Below are 20,047 nucleotides of genomic sequence, written 5' to 3' on the forward strand. Positions count from 1 at the left end.
TATCTGCTTTGTACATTGTTTCTCTTGAACTTGCAAGAGCAAAGAAACCTTTTATTGATGGCAGTTTAGTAAAGAAATGTGATGTTGAAATGGCAAAGGATGCCAAAATTGCTGAGAAACTTGAATCATTGCCACTTTCCAACCAAACCATACAAAGGTGGGTCACTGATATGGGAGAAAAATTAGAAAACTCTCTTGTTGGATTGGTTGAAAAGAGTACTTATTTCTTGCTTTGTCTTGATGAAAGTACTGATTAAGCAGACGTAAGTCAGCTGTTAATATCTGTACACATTATTCGTGAAGATTTTTCAATGAAAGAGGAATTATTGAATGTATGTGCTCTTCATGGGACCACAAAAGGAAAAGATATCTTTGAGCCAGTGAAAAATTCAGTTGATAAAATTGGAGGTCTCAGTAAGTGTTCAGCAGTAGTGACAGATGGGCACGCCTGTGATGATTGGGAAAAAAATTAGGCTTTTCTTCATTTTCCTAAGAAAATGAACAACTTGTCCAACATTTCATTGTATTATTCATCAAGGAGCTTTATGTGGGAAATTAGAGAAACAAAACGAAGTTTTTAAACTTGTTATTAAAATTATAAAGATGATAAGAGGAGGAAACAAAGCTCTTTTACATTGACAGATGAAGCAGTTTATGGAGGATATGAAGGCAGAATATGGGGATTTGGCTCTTTACAACCAAGTAAGGTGGCTCAGTGCTAAAAAGTGTCTTGAACAATTCTATGGAATAAAGAAAGAAATCCCTGCATTTCTCAATCAGTTTGTTTCATCAGATACAGCACAGTTGGAAGAAGAGCTCAAAAGTAAGGATTTTCTGAAACAACTAGCTTTTCTCACAGATATCACCACTCATCTTAACAATCTTGACCTGAAGCTCCAGGGGCAGAACCAGATGGTATCAGATTTAATGGAAAACATAAATGGGTTTCAAAATAAGTTAAGAATTTTCAAAGTTTGTTTAGAAAACAATGACTTGGCCCACTTTTCAAGTTTCAGGAATTAACAGAACAATTCAAAGATGACGAGTCACTTGATTTTTCAGAATTTTGTGTAAATATTAAAAATATCGTAGATGAGTTTAACGCAAGATTCAAAGAATTTGAAACGCTAAAAAGCATGATAGAGCTGTTCAATAATCCTCTTTGTCTTGACATAGAAAATCAACAAGCTGATATTCAACTTGAATTATGTGATTTGCAAGCTGATCCATTTCTGCAAACCAGGCACTCTTGAGTTGGAAACCCCTACTCCAGGCATATTGTATCATTGCTATATTTGTATAGGAAAGATTTAAAATATTTCAAAATGGAAAAGTTTGATTATTTGGTAAAGCCTGGTAGTTCAAAGGTAGAACAAATTATGCAGTTTTGATGACTTTTTATTTCATATCCTTTATGTATGAATGGAATGTAAAACTCAGTTATATGTAAGTGTAACCTGGCAGTCTCATGAATAACAGAGTTTGTGTGAACCTGAAAACATTTTAGGTAATGTGATTGATCAGGGAATATACATTATGAATATGAATTATTAAATATTTCAGCACTTCTGATACAGAGGACCTACATACAGTAAGTTTCAAAGTATGTGCAAAAGTAGTACAATATACTCTGGATTAATAGATGATTTCATTAACCAGTGTTTTGTTGTTGTTTTTTAAATTATATATACTGGAATTTTGAGTTTGCTGCAGTGTATGGTTAATAACTCAAAGCTGTTTACATTTTTGTTTATATACATCAGAAGATATTAGTTTAATGAATATTCAATATATGAGAAGAATATATTATGTTAATGATAAACATGTTCTTTCCATGTATTAAAAGTCAAAACAAAATAATCACAAATGTTAAGTCTGTAGCATTTTTCCTAGTGTAATAATGTTTTGTAATTTGAGTTAAAATTTTAAAATGTGATTGATATGCACTGATAAAGTATCAGTAATTAGTCATAATGAAACTATATAAGGTGGCATTTAATCATTCTGTGACTCTTAATATACAGTCTTTATCAAAAAAATACATAAAGAATGTTTTGCAATTTGTTAATTAAAATTGATACATGCTAGCTTATGTGGAAACCCAATATTCCTATTGGCTAATTGTACAGTGGTACTTTTACATTTATACAAGTGAAAGCTTATGACGTTTATAACATTAACTTAAAAGACAGTTATTTCACTGACAAGGAAATACATTTAGTTAATTCTCTACCTTTCTGTGGCTTATAAATAAGGCAATGCTAATTGCAGCAGGCACTTTAAAAATTCGGCTTAAAGTTTAAATATTCTTTGTAAACAAAGCATGAGATAACCCACTATATAATCTATGGCAATCAGCCATAAAAGTAAGTGCAACAAGTTCACTTTGATGAGCTACAGCTAACACATTGCATTAAATAAAGTAATTACAGGTTTCAGATGATGTACAATTGTGATTTTCACACATGTACTTAAGACACATACAGAAAATGTGGCAACAGTAGAGTTTTATGCTTTTTGATACCATAATTTTAAAAAGTCATCTTGTTTCCAGCTATTTCAGTACAGGTGCCCAGAAAATTAAAAAGTTAGGCCTAAAGTCTAAATATGTTTTGTACCTGAAAAATGGATTTACCCACTAGGGGAAAAACGTGTTTTTGTTATTTCTGATAGTAGATCTGATACTTTATTAATACTTTAGGGATGAGTGAAAAAAGGAGTTGATACCATTAGGGAAAGGAAAAGGAAGAATAAGTCAAATAGGAGCAAATGAAGACAGTTGATTTTGACACTTATTGATATCATAATTCTAAATATTCACTAGTTTATAACCATTTTACAATGTTGCTTTATCAAAAGTTTGATCAAGAAAAATGTCTCAAGATCTTAGTTAAAGATACTGATTATCCAGAAAGTCAAGGTATTTATACAAAAAATATTATATACAGAGATTTACTTTGTTTATAATTCCGTGTTTTTACATTTATTTACTTTAAATTTAACAATTCCATATTCTGCATTTTCATTTCATTTGTGTGTAACTACATAATACAACAGCTTCAATGCTTAAAGGGCTTACATTTTAATCTGATATGCATAAGAATGAAATGTGTGTTTATTTGCACCCTAACTTTTCTGAGTCTTTTGTGCCAGTCATAACCAAAATGTGTATGTATGTATGTAAACACTATGAACTATGGGGAATGCTCTGAGAGGGTCAAACTTAACCCTATTTCTTTTTGTAAATTCTGTTGGTTAATTACTTTCAGCTTCTTATTGTATCACTCTCAAACAGTCTTGGCAGGTTGATGTTTCAGACAGTATTGAATATTCAAAAAGGATTCAAGGAGTGTGAAAGTTGCTGGATTATTTCTCAAATAACCATGCTTTTCTCATGGTCAGTGAGACACAGGTGTCAAATGGTCAGATCACCTCAAAACCTTTGTTTGTTGATAGATTGAAAAAAACTGTAAATGTTATTTATGAAAAAGCTTTGTTACAATTTAAAAATATTTAGAGAAATTTTATGTTCAAGTTATACTTTAAAATATGTGATTGCTGTTAAACTTACATTGTTTTAATTACATTTAAACACTCATAGTCAGTTGAGTGGTATTTCATCTTAACTGCAATGTCTTAACTGCATAGAAAGGAGCTAGCATACTGTACTGGTATATGCTAGAAGAAATCGATTTAGTGGCATTCCACAAATAAACTTTGATAAAAACAGTGTTTAATACTATATATATTAATATTTCTCTCATGTCGAGCCCAAAAAGTTTGGGGATTGTCAGAGAGTTCATATAAAAATTTTACGTGAAGCTGTTTAGACTCTCCGACAAATTGCTGCAGACTTGAAATTCTCCCCAAACACTGTCAAGTATACCCCAGCTCGTAAGTCTGAGACAGGTAAATTTGAAAATAAGAAAGGAAGAGACACAACACCTAAATTCAATGATATTGATGTTAAGTATATTTGTTTATGCAGCTTTCATGATGAAAGGAATACTGCTACTGATCTCAAGCATGAGATAAATGACCATATACCAAATGACAGAAAAGTGTCCAAACCTTCAGTATCAAGAAGACTCAATGAGAATGGAATACTTGGTTGTGTAGCAGTTAAAAAACCCTTTAATTTGACCTTCAAATATTGTTAAGAGACTGAAATTTGCTAAAAAGTACAAAAACGGGACTGTTGATGATTGGAAAAGGGTTTTATGGACAGATGAGTTCAAGTTTGAAATATTTTGTTTAAAGCATAGGTTGTATGTCTGATGGAAGAAAGGTGAGAGATACTTACCTCAGTGCACAGTACCTACCATGAAGAATGGGAGAGGCAGTGTGATGGTTTGGGAGTGTTTTTCTGCTGAGGTAACAGGAGATATTTGCAAAATAGATGGAATGATAGACTGATGCAAGTACCATTAGATATTGCTCCATCATGATATACCCATTGGTTTGTGTATTATTGGTAAATGATTCAACTACCAAGAAGATAACCCCAAACACTCATCCACCTTATGCAGAAATTACTTAGCTATGAAAGAAGCTGTTGGAGTCACTCAAATGATGCAGTGACCCCCACAGAGCCCTGATCTCAATGCAATTGATATAGGGATTTGATGAATCAGAAACTTGACAAATCAAAAGTTACTTCCAAAGAAATTAAAATTTTATGAAAAGGTATTAGAAAGACTTTTGGAGTAAAATTCCAAAGGACACTGATTAAATATGTTGTAACAATGCCTGAAAGACTGTCTGCAGTTATTATAGCAGTTCTGGGACATACAAAATAGTAACTGTTTTCTGAACTTAAGCACTTCTACTGGGTTTCTGTTGTACATTTTGATGTTCCATCCTTGATTTACCTTCCACTGTTCTGTGAAAGTAGCCTGAAATATAATTTTAGACTTTGTCATAACACTTTTGTACAGTATTATATAATGTTCCCATTCATAATGCTACATGTGTAAAAAGAATCTTTGGGTTTTGGCTTGTATGGAAACACACACACACTTCCTATATGAGAGGTTATGTATTCAATTCTGTTTATATCCATTTAGTAAAAAACATTTTTAATGCTAAACAATATTTCTGTAGTCTAATAATTTTGGTACATATACATGAAATACAAGCTTACTCCCTTTTCTATATAATTAAAAAAGTGGTGTATGCACATGTGGAAGGTTTTTAGACTTCATTTAATTATGCAGAAATGAAATTAAGAAGAGGAAAGTACAAACAATGTCACAATATGCATAAGGGAGGAATGGCTGTGAATTGTATGTTTTTTTGCTAGGTTTTTTAGGTTTAACATATGAACCATGAGTGATCAAATGTGAAGTGAATTCTTTTTTGCTCCAGTCACGGTTGTGAGAAGTAAAGAATGACTGCATGAAAAACACTTTGAGACCCTGATGTCAGAGAAAGTGTAAAGTAAAAAAGAGGGGGGAAAAAACCCTTGATCTTGAATTTTTCAGTTCAAATGGCCTCTGATGAAGAAATGGCCCTACTCAAGGTGGCTGGGATCTGTAGATCCACTGCCAGACATTTAGATATAAGGGGAGGTGATAGGACCGTGAAAAAAACAAAAAACACTTTCACTGGCTGCATGCTGAATATTCTGTCAAACCAGTGCCCAGATTGTATATTTGAAGTGGAAGAAAAGGACTGTCAATGTCAAACATGAGTAATTTGAAAATATTAGATGGATTTAAATATAGATTGATGAATGCTAGGAAGGGGGGAGTAAACAGGTGTCGTTGTGGGTGGTATTGTCATCATTGGGGATAGTAGCAGATGTTTAGTGTGATTAGTTGCCAATTAAATATCCTATTAACAAACCAGGTCAACTGTCTTAAAAGGCTATGCTGTAAAAATGCCAACTAAGACAGTTGACCCGGTTTGTGGCATCCAGCTGGGTGTTTGTTGATGTGACATTTTAGGTTTCCCCACTCTTGGTGTCTAGTCTAGGTCTGACAGTTTAAAATCAAGAAGGTTTTAATGGATTTTCCTGCATTTGAAGTATCCATGATCTGCATCTAAGTTTGCTAGTTCTGTAACTTTATATTGGTGTTTATTGTTCTTTTGTGGTTTTGACTTCATTTATTGTAATCTTGGTTTGTTGGTCCATGGAGAAGATGTTACTGGTATGGAACTTAGACTTTGTATGCAATAACAACTGTAGTATGCTTAGTCTGTGAGTGTCAATTGTAATTTACCTTTGATGTTTCATCTTCCTGTGAGATCTTTCTGCTCTGAAATGAAAGAAATATAGAAGACAATCATGGATAAGTATGTAATCTGCAATTCATTTTGATGTTGTTACAACTTTCATAAATAGTGTAGTGTCATTTTGAAGAAGTTTGTAAGTGGTAATTAGACAAGTCCATGTTTCTCAGGAAAACTGTGCAGAAAGTGTTTGGTGGGTATCACATGTTGTGGAATAGAGTTCATCTCACAGTTCAGAACTCTACATACCTAACATTACACGTGAGTAGTTTAGGCAGGTCACTTAACTGTGTTAATTATATTAAATTCACAACACTGTCTTTACATTTTATAAATTTGTGCATTCACATAGATAACACCACAACCAAAAAAATGTTTTTTTACCTAATAATGCATTTCTAGCTCAAATTTGTTGGCTGGTTAGGGGATAACATATTTTGATCAGAAAAGGTCTTGAAAAAGTTCGGGAATTTCATTCTGCCCAAGCTGTGGAAATCACATGTGTGGAAATCAAATGCTTGCATTAACTTCTAAGGAAAAAAATGTAAAGCTGTATGTTCTTTTAAGAAACAAGATTCTGGATTACCAACACCAACTGCCCACTTTTGTGTTAGTTTGTTAAGTTTTTTAAAAATATATTTTGTTTTAACAAGATTATCATTATGTATTATCATGTTGCAAATAAATTAAAACAAAATTAGATAACTAATGAGTGACTTAATTTTTATAAACTAAATTGCTATCTGTTGTAATCAAATAAAACATTATTGTAATTAAATAAACAGCTAGCAAAAATGTTTCAAATGCTAAATTGACAAAAAATGTTACATATGATAGAAGAAAGTTGAATCACTTTAATCCCTGCAGTGACCAAGTTAAGAAAGGTCACAGTTATCCTTTAGAAATGTAAAATTCATCAATAAATTATAATTAGCCTATGAATAAGTAACATGTAAGAATAATGTTCATTTTTACAGTACCAGTATACATTATTCCTCTGTCTTACATGCAAGTGAATGTTAATATAGTTGCTGTTTGAAAGTATAAAGAAAAAGTTTTACTAATCAGTTTTTTTCCGAGTTTGTTTAAGGAGATCGATTTGATATTTTCTATAGTTTTGAATATTGACCAGCTAAAGGGACAAGTCAGAGGTGGAAAACCACGTACGGTAAGACATTTTGGTGCATGATTTTTCTTAAAATTAAATGTTCTAAAATCATAATGAGATTAAAGTATATACAACAATCAGAGTTTTAAGTACTGACCTGACATGGTTTAGTTGGGGCTTCTGTTTATGAATATGCTCTTTTATTAACCTTAACCCATAATCTTAAAATAATTTGAATGGCCTGCTATAGCATTTCACTTAAGGTGTATTCTATTATGATCAGACTTTTTAGCGACCTTCAGTTGGCTTATTATTTCACGTGTCATTTTGATTGTTCCTCTTGTAGTCAAAATTATGCTAGATTGTAGCTAGAACAAATAAATTGGTAAACTGCATTTGATGTTGTAAGTGGAGACACACTCTCTCTTTCTCTCTCTCTCTGTGTGTGTTTAAAAAAATACTACCAATGATTGACATCTAAGGTTAAAAATAAATTTTAAAGATACTTGTATATGGATACACTGTGAAGAAGAGTGACCAGCTGTTTTTTATCATACAGAGCATGTTTACCAGTATACTGTCCAGTTATAAAAATTACACATTTAGGGAGCTGCATATATTGGTGGTTTTATGAAGTTTCATATTTTCAAATCGTCAAATTATTTTATCTGTCAGACAGGTAGGAAAAACATTTTTGCATGAAAATATTTTAACATTATCAGACTTTGTGCAAAAGTACGTATGTGCTACAGATGTATTGTGCACAATGAAATAAGGTCTACATTAAGTTTTCATAAAACAGAATTTATGGATATAGCTTGTAAAATTGAAGTAGAAATGGGTGAGCATCTTTTTCATTATAAGCTTCTCACATATTGTAATTTCCTGGTAAGGAAACAAAAATTCTTTAAAGAACAATGTAAAATAGTGTTTCACTTCCTTCTTTCATTTGTTATTAAATTCTTATTTACCACAATAGATGTTAAGTACAAAGTCTTGAAAAGAAATAATTGACTCATTTAACTGATTAAGTACTTGTGTTTTTAAATTCAAAGCCAAAAGTTTATAAAAATAGTGTAAATGTGCCATGTGTCAGGGTATTTAGTTTCACTCTTCTAGGTAAAAAATTCTTAAAAGAAATAGCCTATGTACACCATTGGACAGTTTCCAGCTGTTATACAAGGAACTACAGTAATCAGTCCAGCAGAGACTAAGTTATGCAAGCTAAAAGTTTATAGAAAATGTAAATGTCATTTTCAGCTTTTTTTTTCTCCCACTTCTCAGACAAAAAATTTAAAACAAAATAGTCTTATTTCTAGTTATCATACCAAAGTTATGGTAATTGAGTTAGCCAATTTTGGGTAATGGATACTAATACTCGTATACACAGATGTTATGGATCATTTTTGAAGTAAGATGTAACTAAAAGAGCAAATTTTTGATATTGCCAATTTCAACAGTGAATGAAATACTGCCATGCTTTTAAGAATTTGTTGTAATGATCAGTATCCATTAGTGTATAAAATGTCATTTCTGTACTTTCAGTAGTATAATGGTGTAAAAGACTGTTGACACTCCTCTAACCAACAAATGGTTGGCCAGTGAAGGAGTCAATCTAGAGCCTGTAACTGTATCATTAATCTGATAATAATTTGAGCAATAGACACAATCTTTTTTGTTGGTATCAATACTTTTAGAGTGTTATAAGGAAACATATCAACACTTGATTGTGTTGCTTCTGTCAAAGAAATGTTAATAAATACAGACACAACATCTCAACTACTATAATGAACCTTATTATCAAACTTTAAGTTGAAAACCTCCTATTAAGATACATAATTATTAATACAGTCTCTCAGAAAACAAATTATTACTTATCGTCGTGAAAACTATAATACCTTTTAGTGCATCATAATAATTTCTGATATTTGAAATTTTAGGCCTTAATGGAAATTCCTTCTTATATACTAGATTACTTTCTAATAATCTAATTTCCAACTTAAAAATAGTATTCAAAGCTTTTCTGAAGTATTGTAAATATTTACAGACCCGAGTTGGATTGGTTTTACCAGACACCTCTGTTGTGTTTGAGAAAGGAGAAGGTTCAGCAGTTGTTCTTGCTGGCCACTGTAAAAGGTAAGTTTCAAGATTTGGATAAACTGTAAATTTTACAGGACTTGAGAATACTGGAGATGGTAAACTAGAATTGAAATTGTTTTTATCTGGTAAACATTTATGTTCTAAGAAATTGGAAAATTTACACACAATATTTTGTGAATTTCTTTTTTAAACAAGAAACAAGCATTAAATAGCAAATAAATTATTAATTTTATGTAATAAATTACTTCTTAGAAATTTGTAATGTTTTAGCAATTTAGTAAGATTAAACAACCCTACCAGTATTTTACTGCTCTAGATTTCTGTATTGATTTCTTTAGTTTACTATAACTATGCTAATCCAACCCTAAATTCTAAAGAGTAACTGCTGTAGAATATTTCCAGTGAGTATTTTATCAGTTAATATGGAATAAGCACAAATGAATACTTTTTAATACATTTTTTAAAAATTATATGTAAATAAAACTCTGTTGAAGTTGACAAGGAAACTAATTCTTTCACTTGGTAAGAATTACAGGTTGTGTTTCTTCTGTTGAAACATTGAGAAAGTTTTTGTTGTTTTTTTGCAAATTATCTAGATTGTTTTGGAACAAAAGTGAAGTATTTTAAATACTATACAATTATAATTAGTAAAGATAAATACATTTGGTTTAGTTATTAAATAACCAAAAATACAAAAAGTTGTTTTTCTTTTTGTTTTGTTTTTTGTGTTACTAAATTTTATTTGTTTGACTATTTCAATTAAAAATCTGCAGTTTTTATTTAATGCATTTTCATGAAAAATGTTATCTTGCATAGTAAAATAGTGCGTCAATCTATCATCAATCCTGACTGGGATTTCCAGAAAATGGGTATTGGAGGATTAGATAAAGAATTTAATGCCATATTTCGAAGAGCTTTTGCATCTCGAGTTTTTCCACCAGAAGTTGTGGAGCAATTGGGTGAGTAGATATAAAAATGCTTAATATGTATAAACAGTCAGTTTTTAGTTTGGCCTATAAAATGTATTTTTTCTTTTTGTATTCTTCAGTGGGTAATATTATGCACATAGATTTTCCTAAACATATCATATATTACATGTTTAAATTGTACTTTGATTTTGACTACCTGACAAATAATAGTTTTGGCTGTATGTAAAGTTAGAATATTTTTCAAACTAATGGAACTAAATAGCTATGTGAGAATACAAATATGCTATATTTGTAATAAAAAGCATAAAGATTTCACTATTTTAATGAAAAAAATATATTAGAAAAGCAGTCAAGCCACATTAATTCATCAGTTTATTTAGTTACATTTTGCACACACATTGTTTGACATAAATTCACCCTAAAATTTAATACCTAATTTTACAAGTTGCATTAACCTTTTTTTTGTGTGACATTTAGTATGTAATAAAACTTTTTTTTTACCTTAAGCCTACAAAACCCAACAGCTAGGATTTGCATACCAGTTTTGTTTATTTGCATTATAGTTTTTTTATTTGTCAACTTTTTTGTTGATTAAAATTGACATATAGTATATCTAAAATATTTTATGTTTTAATTTTTGTAGCAAGTAATACCATAAGCAACTCTGCACATTAAAATTATGTTTTGAAATTGTCATATTTTGTTCACACAAAGAGGTTGGGTGGTTATGTTACACACAAAAGGTTTTTGCTTGTCATACTCCTGTCACTGTGTATCTGGTTGCCAGTCATTTATTGTTTAACCAGGTACTCTCTACAGAGTGGTCCCTTCATCCATAGGTCTGTTGGTGTGTGTGCGTGTTCACAATTTGGAACACTTCATACTGATGTGTTTGCCACTCACTCAAACCTCTGTACTTACTCTCTGATCCCACTCCTATTCAATGATCTATCCCTCATCCAGACCACTCCTTGTCTAGTCCTTTTTGTTGCTTCATATTGGCCCACTCATCTATGGTTCATTCTGCTTTAACCTTTACTTGTGCAACATCCCTGCCCTTACCTCTGTTTATACTGCTCCTACATCAACCTTGATTGGGCATTATTTGTTCCAGCATCATCAAACTTCATCTTCATGCTTTGCTTTTGTTGTGTTAATTGTCACAGCTTAGGGCTGGCCTGACTCCTTGAGTCCTATCTTTTCTTTCCTGAACCATCAGACCTTCATCCTTGACTGTTAACCAGAGGCATTGGCCTACTTTCTGACTTGTTCTGTTCACCAAGACTTCTATTCATCTTGTTCTTCAGCCCCTTAACTTTCCCAATTCTTCACCTGGATGTTTGACCAGGGTTTATTGTTTTGACTTTAATTATTGGGCCACCCTGTCAAACATCTTTCATTTCTCTCAGTTCTGTAAGGTTTTTACCTCTATTGTCATTTCTTTCATGTCATCTGTCCTCCACATTCCTTTGTTTTAACAGATTGGGATGTTAATGGGTCCCATATGCCATTTCTCATTCTCCCCTTGACTATTTTGCTGTGTACTGTCTTTTCTTTAAGACCTTCTTCCTTCTCCTTATTTGTGATCATAGCTGTTTGGATATTTATGCTGTTAATATTTTCCTGACCCTTTACCATTACTCTTATGTTAGCCTGTGCTCTGACCAGTCCTTTCTCCTCAAGACCCATTCTGCCTGGGAAGGTGTTTTGACATTATCACCCATTTCCTGTATAGCAATTCTACACATAGCCATTCACGTGTGGCTGGGTAAAATCTGATTGCTTCATTTCATTCATATGTTCTTTTTAGTTCCCTAATCGTAACATTTTTATAGATTCCAACTTGTGGGTGTTGTGTGGTCAGGTACATATTGCCTCAAACTTGCAGTAGAGAAACTATATATAAAAAGCCCAATGTTGAGAAGAAAAAAATTCCATTAGATCACTGGCTGCTTACCATCACCCATGATGATGGATTTCATGACTAAAGCAGAAGGGGATTTTTGCTTATCTCTGCTGACCCTTTGATTGCACATATTGGGTTCAGTCTGCTGTTCAGAATAGGAATTGTGGGAACCCATTGTTGCAATATTCTTTCAGACTTTTCACTGCATCCTTTCCCTTGAAGCACAGGAATCCTTACCACTCCAAGTTCCCAGTTGCTAGTTTGGTGGGGCACCATGAAAACTTCCTCCCAAGTGGGTTTTGATATTTACTTTCCAATATTCATTTTTATCCACTCAACCAGAAGGAAAGCTAAACTGATTAAACTACTTTTAGACAAAGTATCATATTCAATTGATCTGGTGTTTCTCCTGTATGATTTTATCTGGGCGGACTTTATTTGAGAAAACCATGTGCACAGTTATACAAAGCACTTACCCACCCTTGACATAATTACTTAATTTGTGAAGTGCTTCCTCTGGAATATTTGCAGGAATGGGCTGCACTAGACAAACTAACTTAATCAATGTATGATGCATTTCCTCTCAATGTTGTTGCCCATCTTACTTCTTTTGTGTAAGGTGTTCCCCCTGCCCACCGTTCACAGAAAAATATCTTCATATTCATGACTGCATGTGACGTGTCAAAAAAATTTAATCTGTACATCTTAATGGCTGAGAAAACCTAAACTATTAATTCAAAATGTATGATATCACAATCCATCTATTTCATAAACAGTTTGTAAACTTTTTACTTTATAAGTCCAAGTTTATGTTTATTGTGTGGATTCTTGTAGTTCATGATAATTTGTACTTTTTGGCCTCGTATTAAAAACCATCTTTGAATTATAGTTTTAATTACTTCCATTGAGAAATAAATTAAAATTTTAAACAACATTAAACATAATTTTTATTAAAATAAGAAAGTGTAGGCTTAATTCAGTCTTTTTCTAGAGTAAATTAAGTATATATTTATATATACATGTATCTGAGGTCTAACTAAATATTTAGTATAACTTCTGCTCTATAAGAAGGCTCAATATGTATTACATTTTTTGCCATTCAGTTATCATTTTTAGTTAGTTAACCCTTTCACAAAGGGGTTGGTATAATATACGAGTTTGTATACATGTTTGCACATGTTAAGTATTTCTACTGTAACTTTTTACACAGCATGTGTATCTTCACAAAATTTGACAGACTTTTAGTAAAGGTTACATGTATTATGTATAAAAAACGTTAGAGTTTTAATGAAATATTTTTACTGAAGCTTTGTTTGTGGAAACAGTCTTTTGTTACTAGTTTGAGTGCAAGGTGATTTTATGTTATGATTTAAAAACTATTCTTCATCCCAAAAATCTCAAATATTATTTGCATAATCTCTAAAACCTCCGAAATACATTTCAAATAATTGTTTTTAGTGAGAATTTATATTATGTTATTTTCTCTACACTAACTGTATGGGGTCTGTCACTTAACCAACCTTGTAACCATCATAAAAAATTAGGAAATAAATTTAAAGTATGTTTTTTAATGCTATAATGACTACATACTATAACATGAAAATACAAATGTTTAGTCTAAGGAACTTAAGTCTCAAAATGCTATATATGAACATATATACTTATAATTTTTTATTATATTAATCTTCCTGTTGTGCCTACCTTACATGACATTGAAGAGGTGAACATGCAATCAGGTCGCATATTTAATAATATAAAACCAATCTTTAATCTTCCCTGTTTTTGGCTGTGTTTGAGTGGACTAGTATTTTCTAATATACAGTCACATTTCAGTTATTATACATTATATGTATGTGTATAGATTATTACTATTTAGAAATAAATTATCAACCTTATTCTTCATAAAATACAGAACAATAATTCAAGAAGTAAAGCAAACAATTATCTCTTGTTGCTATGATCATTGTGCTCAATTGTTGGTGGAGAAAGGTTGCTAAGCCTTTTAACACTCCTACTAAAAGTGGGGCCTAATAGGCCCCAGAGCAACTTGAAAGGTTATTAATATTAGGCTAATAATTTTGTATTTAAATGAAATTGCCATTTAAACCCATTAATGAATGGATTAACGAGATTCCCACCGTCCCTATCTACTATCTAGCGAAACCACAGCCAGGGGAACGGGCTTGGAGAAATCAGGACTAGAAACGTCTTTTCGTAGGAGTGTTAAAATTTTGCACATGGAGGATATCAAACAAAATATTTTTAGGTTTTATACATACAGTTGAATAACCACAAAATCATCAGTAATTATGCTAATGCTGTAGAATTCCACTATAATTTATTAAGCTTAGTAATTAAGATTTATTTAAATTTTAAAAAACATGAAACTTTTGAGCAAACTAAAATCAAGGATGTGTCCATGAAAACTTGTATAAAAAGAACACAGTAGCTTTTCCAAAGATTAAAATGGTTGAGAAAACATCTCTAGGGACATTCTAAGCTGTTGAGCACTTATTCACATGTCATATACTGTAGTAAAAGTATATACTGTTTCAAAAAATGCAAAGAGTTGAATGGGACCACTGTGTTTAATTCAGCACATAAGCCATATCTCAGCAGAGTAAAAAGATATGGGTTCTTATTTTATACTCTAGCTTGTCAATATAAATAATTTGAATTCCAAATTTGTATGAAATTATATACTTAGTATTTTGACATCACAAACATCTAATTTTAAACAGCTCTGTATTCAACATGCCACTTGATTCACTGAAGTATATATTTAAATGTGTTGTTTTAGGATTTACTTTTAAATTAAGAAATTAACTGATGTATAATATTAAAGATTGAATTATAATCTACAATTTTATTCCAAACTTGTTGATGTAAATTCATCAAATAGTAGTTCAATAAACTTTTGAATGTAATTCAGCAAACACAGTGGCATGGCCTTTGAACCCTAACACGTTATGAAAGGGTTAAAGAATATGACTTTTTTATTTTTTTAAGAACAATTATAGTGCGACTGTTGTGTTTTGTACTAAAAGCAACAGATCTGAGTACAAATCTTGGACCTTCCCCTCTTAATGTTCACAATAGTTTGGCTGTTCTGTGCTAAATATCATATATTTATATCCACAACTAAAACTTTTTATGTTGTTTCATTCAGTGAGTTTTCCAATTGACTACAATCTTGTATTTCAATACATAGATCTGGCTGTTATTGAAATAAATTTCTGTCATCAAATAAATTATCAATGTGTTTTATTACATATACAGATTTTACTTTTGGTCACAGAAAAATTCAGCTCATGTTCAGTAAATTCATTATATTTTATTACGTGTTATCAATAACTAGTAAAAGAACTATAAAGAATTTGTATTTAATTTCTTCAGGTTTTTTTTGCTCTTAGTTATTAAATTGTTTGTGAACTAAATTGTTAGGTTTGAAACATGTGCGAGGAATTTTACTCTATGGGCCACCTGGTACGGGTAAGACACTAATGGCTCGTCAGATTGGTCAGATGTTAAATGCTCGAGAGCCAAAGATAGTGAATGGTCCCCAGATCTTGGACAAATATGTTGGAGAATCAGAAGCAAACATCAGAAGGCTTTTTGCAGAAGCTGAAGAAGAAGAAAAGAAAGTATGTAGTCAAACATTAATATATAATAATGTGCTGTAATACATTTCATGTTAAAATGTTTTTTTTCTGCCACAATTTTAATTGATAAATTATAGATTAATAATGTATACTTCAGTCAGGCTAAAGTAAAAGACCTTATGATTACAAATAAATTACAAATGCCAGAGTTATAAAAACATAGTTACTAGAAGCAGGAGTTAATTTAATCCTTTCATTGTGCAATTAATTTTCAGACTGATTCCCTAAAAGTGTCAATTATTCACCAAAAAATAAAAGTATTAATTTGACCCTTTGTATAATTTTTTCAGCATTGAGAGAAGCTGTATTTTTCTATATCTGACAGTAACATTCCTTGTAAACTGTACTGGATGGTGAAAAATTGAGGAACAAATAGAAGAAAAATGTTGTCCAGTAAATGGCATAAGCATATAATAGGAGGCTAAAATCGTTACAAAATATAAAATAAATTATTAAGATCACAACATCCAAGATATAAAGAATCTGTCTTTGCATAAATTCTATACATGTTCCTGCAAAGTTGGTGAATTTGTAATAAAGTATATAAACATCCAAGTTTCATGGCATAGAACACAGATGGCAACATGCACAAGATTTGACAGCTGTTTCAAGTGCAGGGGGATATTCCTGTATGTCACACTAGAGAGAAATGTTTTTGGTAGCCATGGGGTAGATTGAAGTATGCAGTAAAAGGTTTTAAAACAGAAAAGTGATTTATAATTTTAGAAAACAGTTTCAGTTATTTTTTTAGTAAAAATCTTTGTACAGTTGATCAACTGAAAAAGCATATAAACATTCTCTGTCTTGTTCAAAATAAAACTGGAGTCATAATTTGAAGCAACTTTCAAGCCTCTCATTTTTATGTTAAAATACAATTTACTTTTAATTTAGCTAATATTTTTGTGTATAAACACTTTTAATAATTAGTGTAGCATCACTGTTTGCCAAATTTTGTCATATATGTATATACCATGTTTCTTTGGTAAAAATAGAGGTAAAGTATTTTTTTGCATACAAAAAATGTGATCTATGTAAGATTTAAACTTTAAAAACTTCATAAGGAAATTAAATAAAAGTTAATAAATTAAAACATTATAATTGATCAGTTAAAGCAGTGCCAGATACTGATTGTGTTGTCAGAAAACCACAACTTAAAGGCAAGATAATTTTAACAGAGTAAATCCATACATATTTACCTATGTTAATATGCTATAGAACTTTAATGTTAAAGACAAGGTTTTGCATTTTCCAATATGCTCTCTTTTTTAAACTTAGATTTCCTTATCTTTTATAATTCATTTAATTTTTTTTGTTCCTGTTATATTTATCCACAAATAATAATTTTATTTACTTCCTTTCTTTCAGCTTGGTCCTAACAGTGGATTGCATATTATCATCTTTGATGAAATTGATGCTATTTGTAAAGCCAGAGGCTCTGTAGTAAGTGTAGAATTGTTCTAAATTTGAGTGAGTAAAAATTTCCATCTTAACACTGCATTAAAGGCTAGACTAAAGCTTAAATATGGAGATACAAGTGGATAGGCTTATAATTATCCTTTTATAAAGGTTGTATACAAGTTAGTCATTCTCTTTATGACCAGATTTTTGATGATTTTTGTCTTTTTTTCTTATTTCTTATTTACCTTTTTTCTTATTTCTTTATCTATCCATGCCCCTATAGATAGAGAAATAGGAAATTAAATCATAATTATAAATATGTACTTCTCAATGCCCTCTTTAACACAGCTGAAGTGAAATGATATGTATGTTTTAAGGTTAATGTGAAGCAGTTGATATTATCATTTTTATAGATAAAATTTATATAATAAGTAAGAATAAAAAAAAATCTGTTTCCAGGAACTAAACTAATAACTTATCTCTTTCAACTGTGATCATCTTGACCCATTTTATTTCTTTTGGTGTTTTCTAAATCACTGATTAACATAGTCTATGACTAGTAAATATTAAAATTCTTTCCATATTCTAGAGAAAGTTAAAAGAAAAATTATGTAATAACAACAGTTCACTAATTACTATTGTTTATCATAATTTAAAGTATATAATCCTTATTTCCAACAAGTATTTTCATAAGCTGTTAATTTTTCTTCTGTTTTACAAAGGTTATAAAACATCCAAGAGAAATCATTACAAAAATTATTGAACTACAGTTTAAGTTTGTTCTCTGTGTCTAGTTTGAAATAAATAGGCAGCTTACGACAGTAACTAATGAAGTAATGCTATAAGCCAATAACCAGTAAATTCAGGAGAGATCAACAAAAGAGCCTTTCTTCATAGGAATTAGTTTTATAAGGGCTATGTTATTTTTATGTGATTTACTTGAAAATATGTGGTAATACTAAATTTAAAAAGAGGATTGCACATTGTTTGACGTATAAACATATTTATCTACAGTGAGATGCTAAGGAAGTTAAAAACAGTGGTATATACCATTATGAAAACATGTTACCTGGTGACTATAAAGTTACATAGGGAAGTTTAATCCAAGCCTAAGGAACACAAATATTGTCCAAAACGTTTAAGTAGATAGAGCTTAATTTCATAATAACCAGGTTTTTATGTTTATTTATTTCAATGAATGAAATAAAATTCTTGTAACAATAAAGTTACAGAAGACAGTATATTGATATTTTCAATGGATAATAAACTTATGTCTCTCCTATTACAAATTGCTAATTCTAGAATCTTTGTGATTACAAAATAAAAATTTCTAATTTTATTTTAGAGACAGAGGAAATATATTCATTAATTTTATTTGAGTTGTCTTTTGAAAATATACATGTGCAAGAAATAAGCATGTTGGTGCTAATAAGTACGTGTTGTATGTATATTTTGAGTTTCATAAACGTTAGTATGTATTGTGTTTTCAAACATTCTAGGCAGGAAACACAGGGGTTCATGATACTGTGGTTAACCAGCTACTGGCTAAAATTGACGGAGTTGAATCGCTGAACAACATACTTGTTATTGGTATGACAAATCGACGAGACATGATTGATGAAGCTCTTCTTCGACCTGGAAGATTGGAGGTTCAAATGGAAATAAGTAAGTTGAAAGAAACAGTTGTTTTTAGTAGGTCAACAGGGAAATCACTGTACTTAAGCCACTTCAGTTATCACATTTAATAAATAAATTTATTGAATTTGATTTTAAAGTATTTTGTCCTGAATGAACTAGGTCTGCCAGATGAACATGGTAGAGTTCAGATTCTTAATATTCACACTGCACAGATGAAGGCACATAGAAAATTAGCTGAAAATGTAGATATTGCTGAATTAGCTACCCTCACTAAGAATTTTTCTGGAGCTGAGATAGAGGGCTTGGTACGTGCAGCCCAGTCAACTGCAATGAACAGACTCATTAAGGTAAGTTGGATGTGCCTGCTGTACTGTGATGTTTATTATTGGTTTTCATGTTTTAAGTACTGTCTGTCATTATAATTAAAACATGAGAACCACTAATAAACAAGTAGTTATCTACAGCCTCTGACAACATAGTGTTGACTGTTACTATACTTAAAGCATGAGAACCATGAATACCATTCTGCTAGAGGCTGTAGGTGATTACTTGTTTATTAACGATTATCATGTTTAAAGTGTAGTGACAGTCAGTACTATTCTGTTAGAGGCTGTAGATGATTACTTGTTGATTAAATTAATGGTTCTCATGTTTAAAGTATAGAATGAAATGTCAATAATTGTACATCACGGTTAATAAATAATAGCATAGAATAAATCAAAACATTTAATATACCCAGTGATGTTTTTATTGATGTTTCCTTTTCAGTATGATTATAGAATCTTTCAAATTACTTAACACAAACTTGCAAACATATATATATATATTATTTATGTAATTGTTTGTAAGTAGTTGTAGTCAATGCAACTAACGGTGTTAATTTTGACCACTTCTTTTCATTTAGTTTAGATTAGGTTAAGAAAGAAAAGAGACACTGCATAACTAAGGTAGAAAATTTTAAATCTGTACTTTCAGTTATCCATGAATTCCAACATCTATACAGCAAAAGAATCATCATTTGCTGCAACTATTTTACAGTTTTTATGAAAAAATTAAATTATGAGGCAAGCTA

General features: G+C 30.9%; 1 protein-coding gene across 2 annotated transcripts in view; it reads left to right on the top strand.

Moving 5' to 3' along the window:
- LOC143222028 (vesicle-fusing ATPase 2-like) overlaps positions 1–20,047 on the top strand; it is a 60,964-nt gene that overhangs the window by 27,054 nt on the left and 13,863 nt on the right. For both annotated transcript variants that reach the window (XM_076447846.1, XM_076447845.1), the window contains exons 7-13: positions 7,350–7,402; positions 9,390–9,478; positions 10,259–10,401; positions 15,722–15,921; positions 17,305–17,379; positions 18,837–19,002; positions 19,135–19,322. In XM_076447846.1, the coding sequence (XP_076303961.1) occupies positions 7,350–7,402; positions 9,390–9,478; positions 10,259–10,401; positions 15,722–15,921; positions 17,305–17,379; positions 18,837–19,002; positions 19,135–19,322 (914 nt within the window). The remainder of the gene's footprint in view (positions 1–7,349; positions 7,403–9,389; positions 9,479–10,258; positions 10,402–15,721; positions 15,922–17,304; positions 17,380–18,836; positions 19,003–19,134; positions 19,323–20,047) is intronic.

The sequence above is a fragment of the Tachypleus tridentatus genome, chromosome 8 (genome assembly GCF_004210375.1).
Source record: "Tachypleus tridentatus isolate NWPU-2018 chromosome 8, ASM421037v1, whole genome shotgun sequence".
NCBI classification, from domain to species: Eukaryota; Metazoa; Arthropoda; class Merostomata; order Xiphosura; family Limulidae; genus Tachypleus; species Tachypleus tridentatus.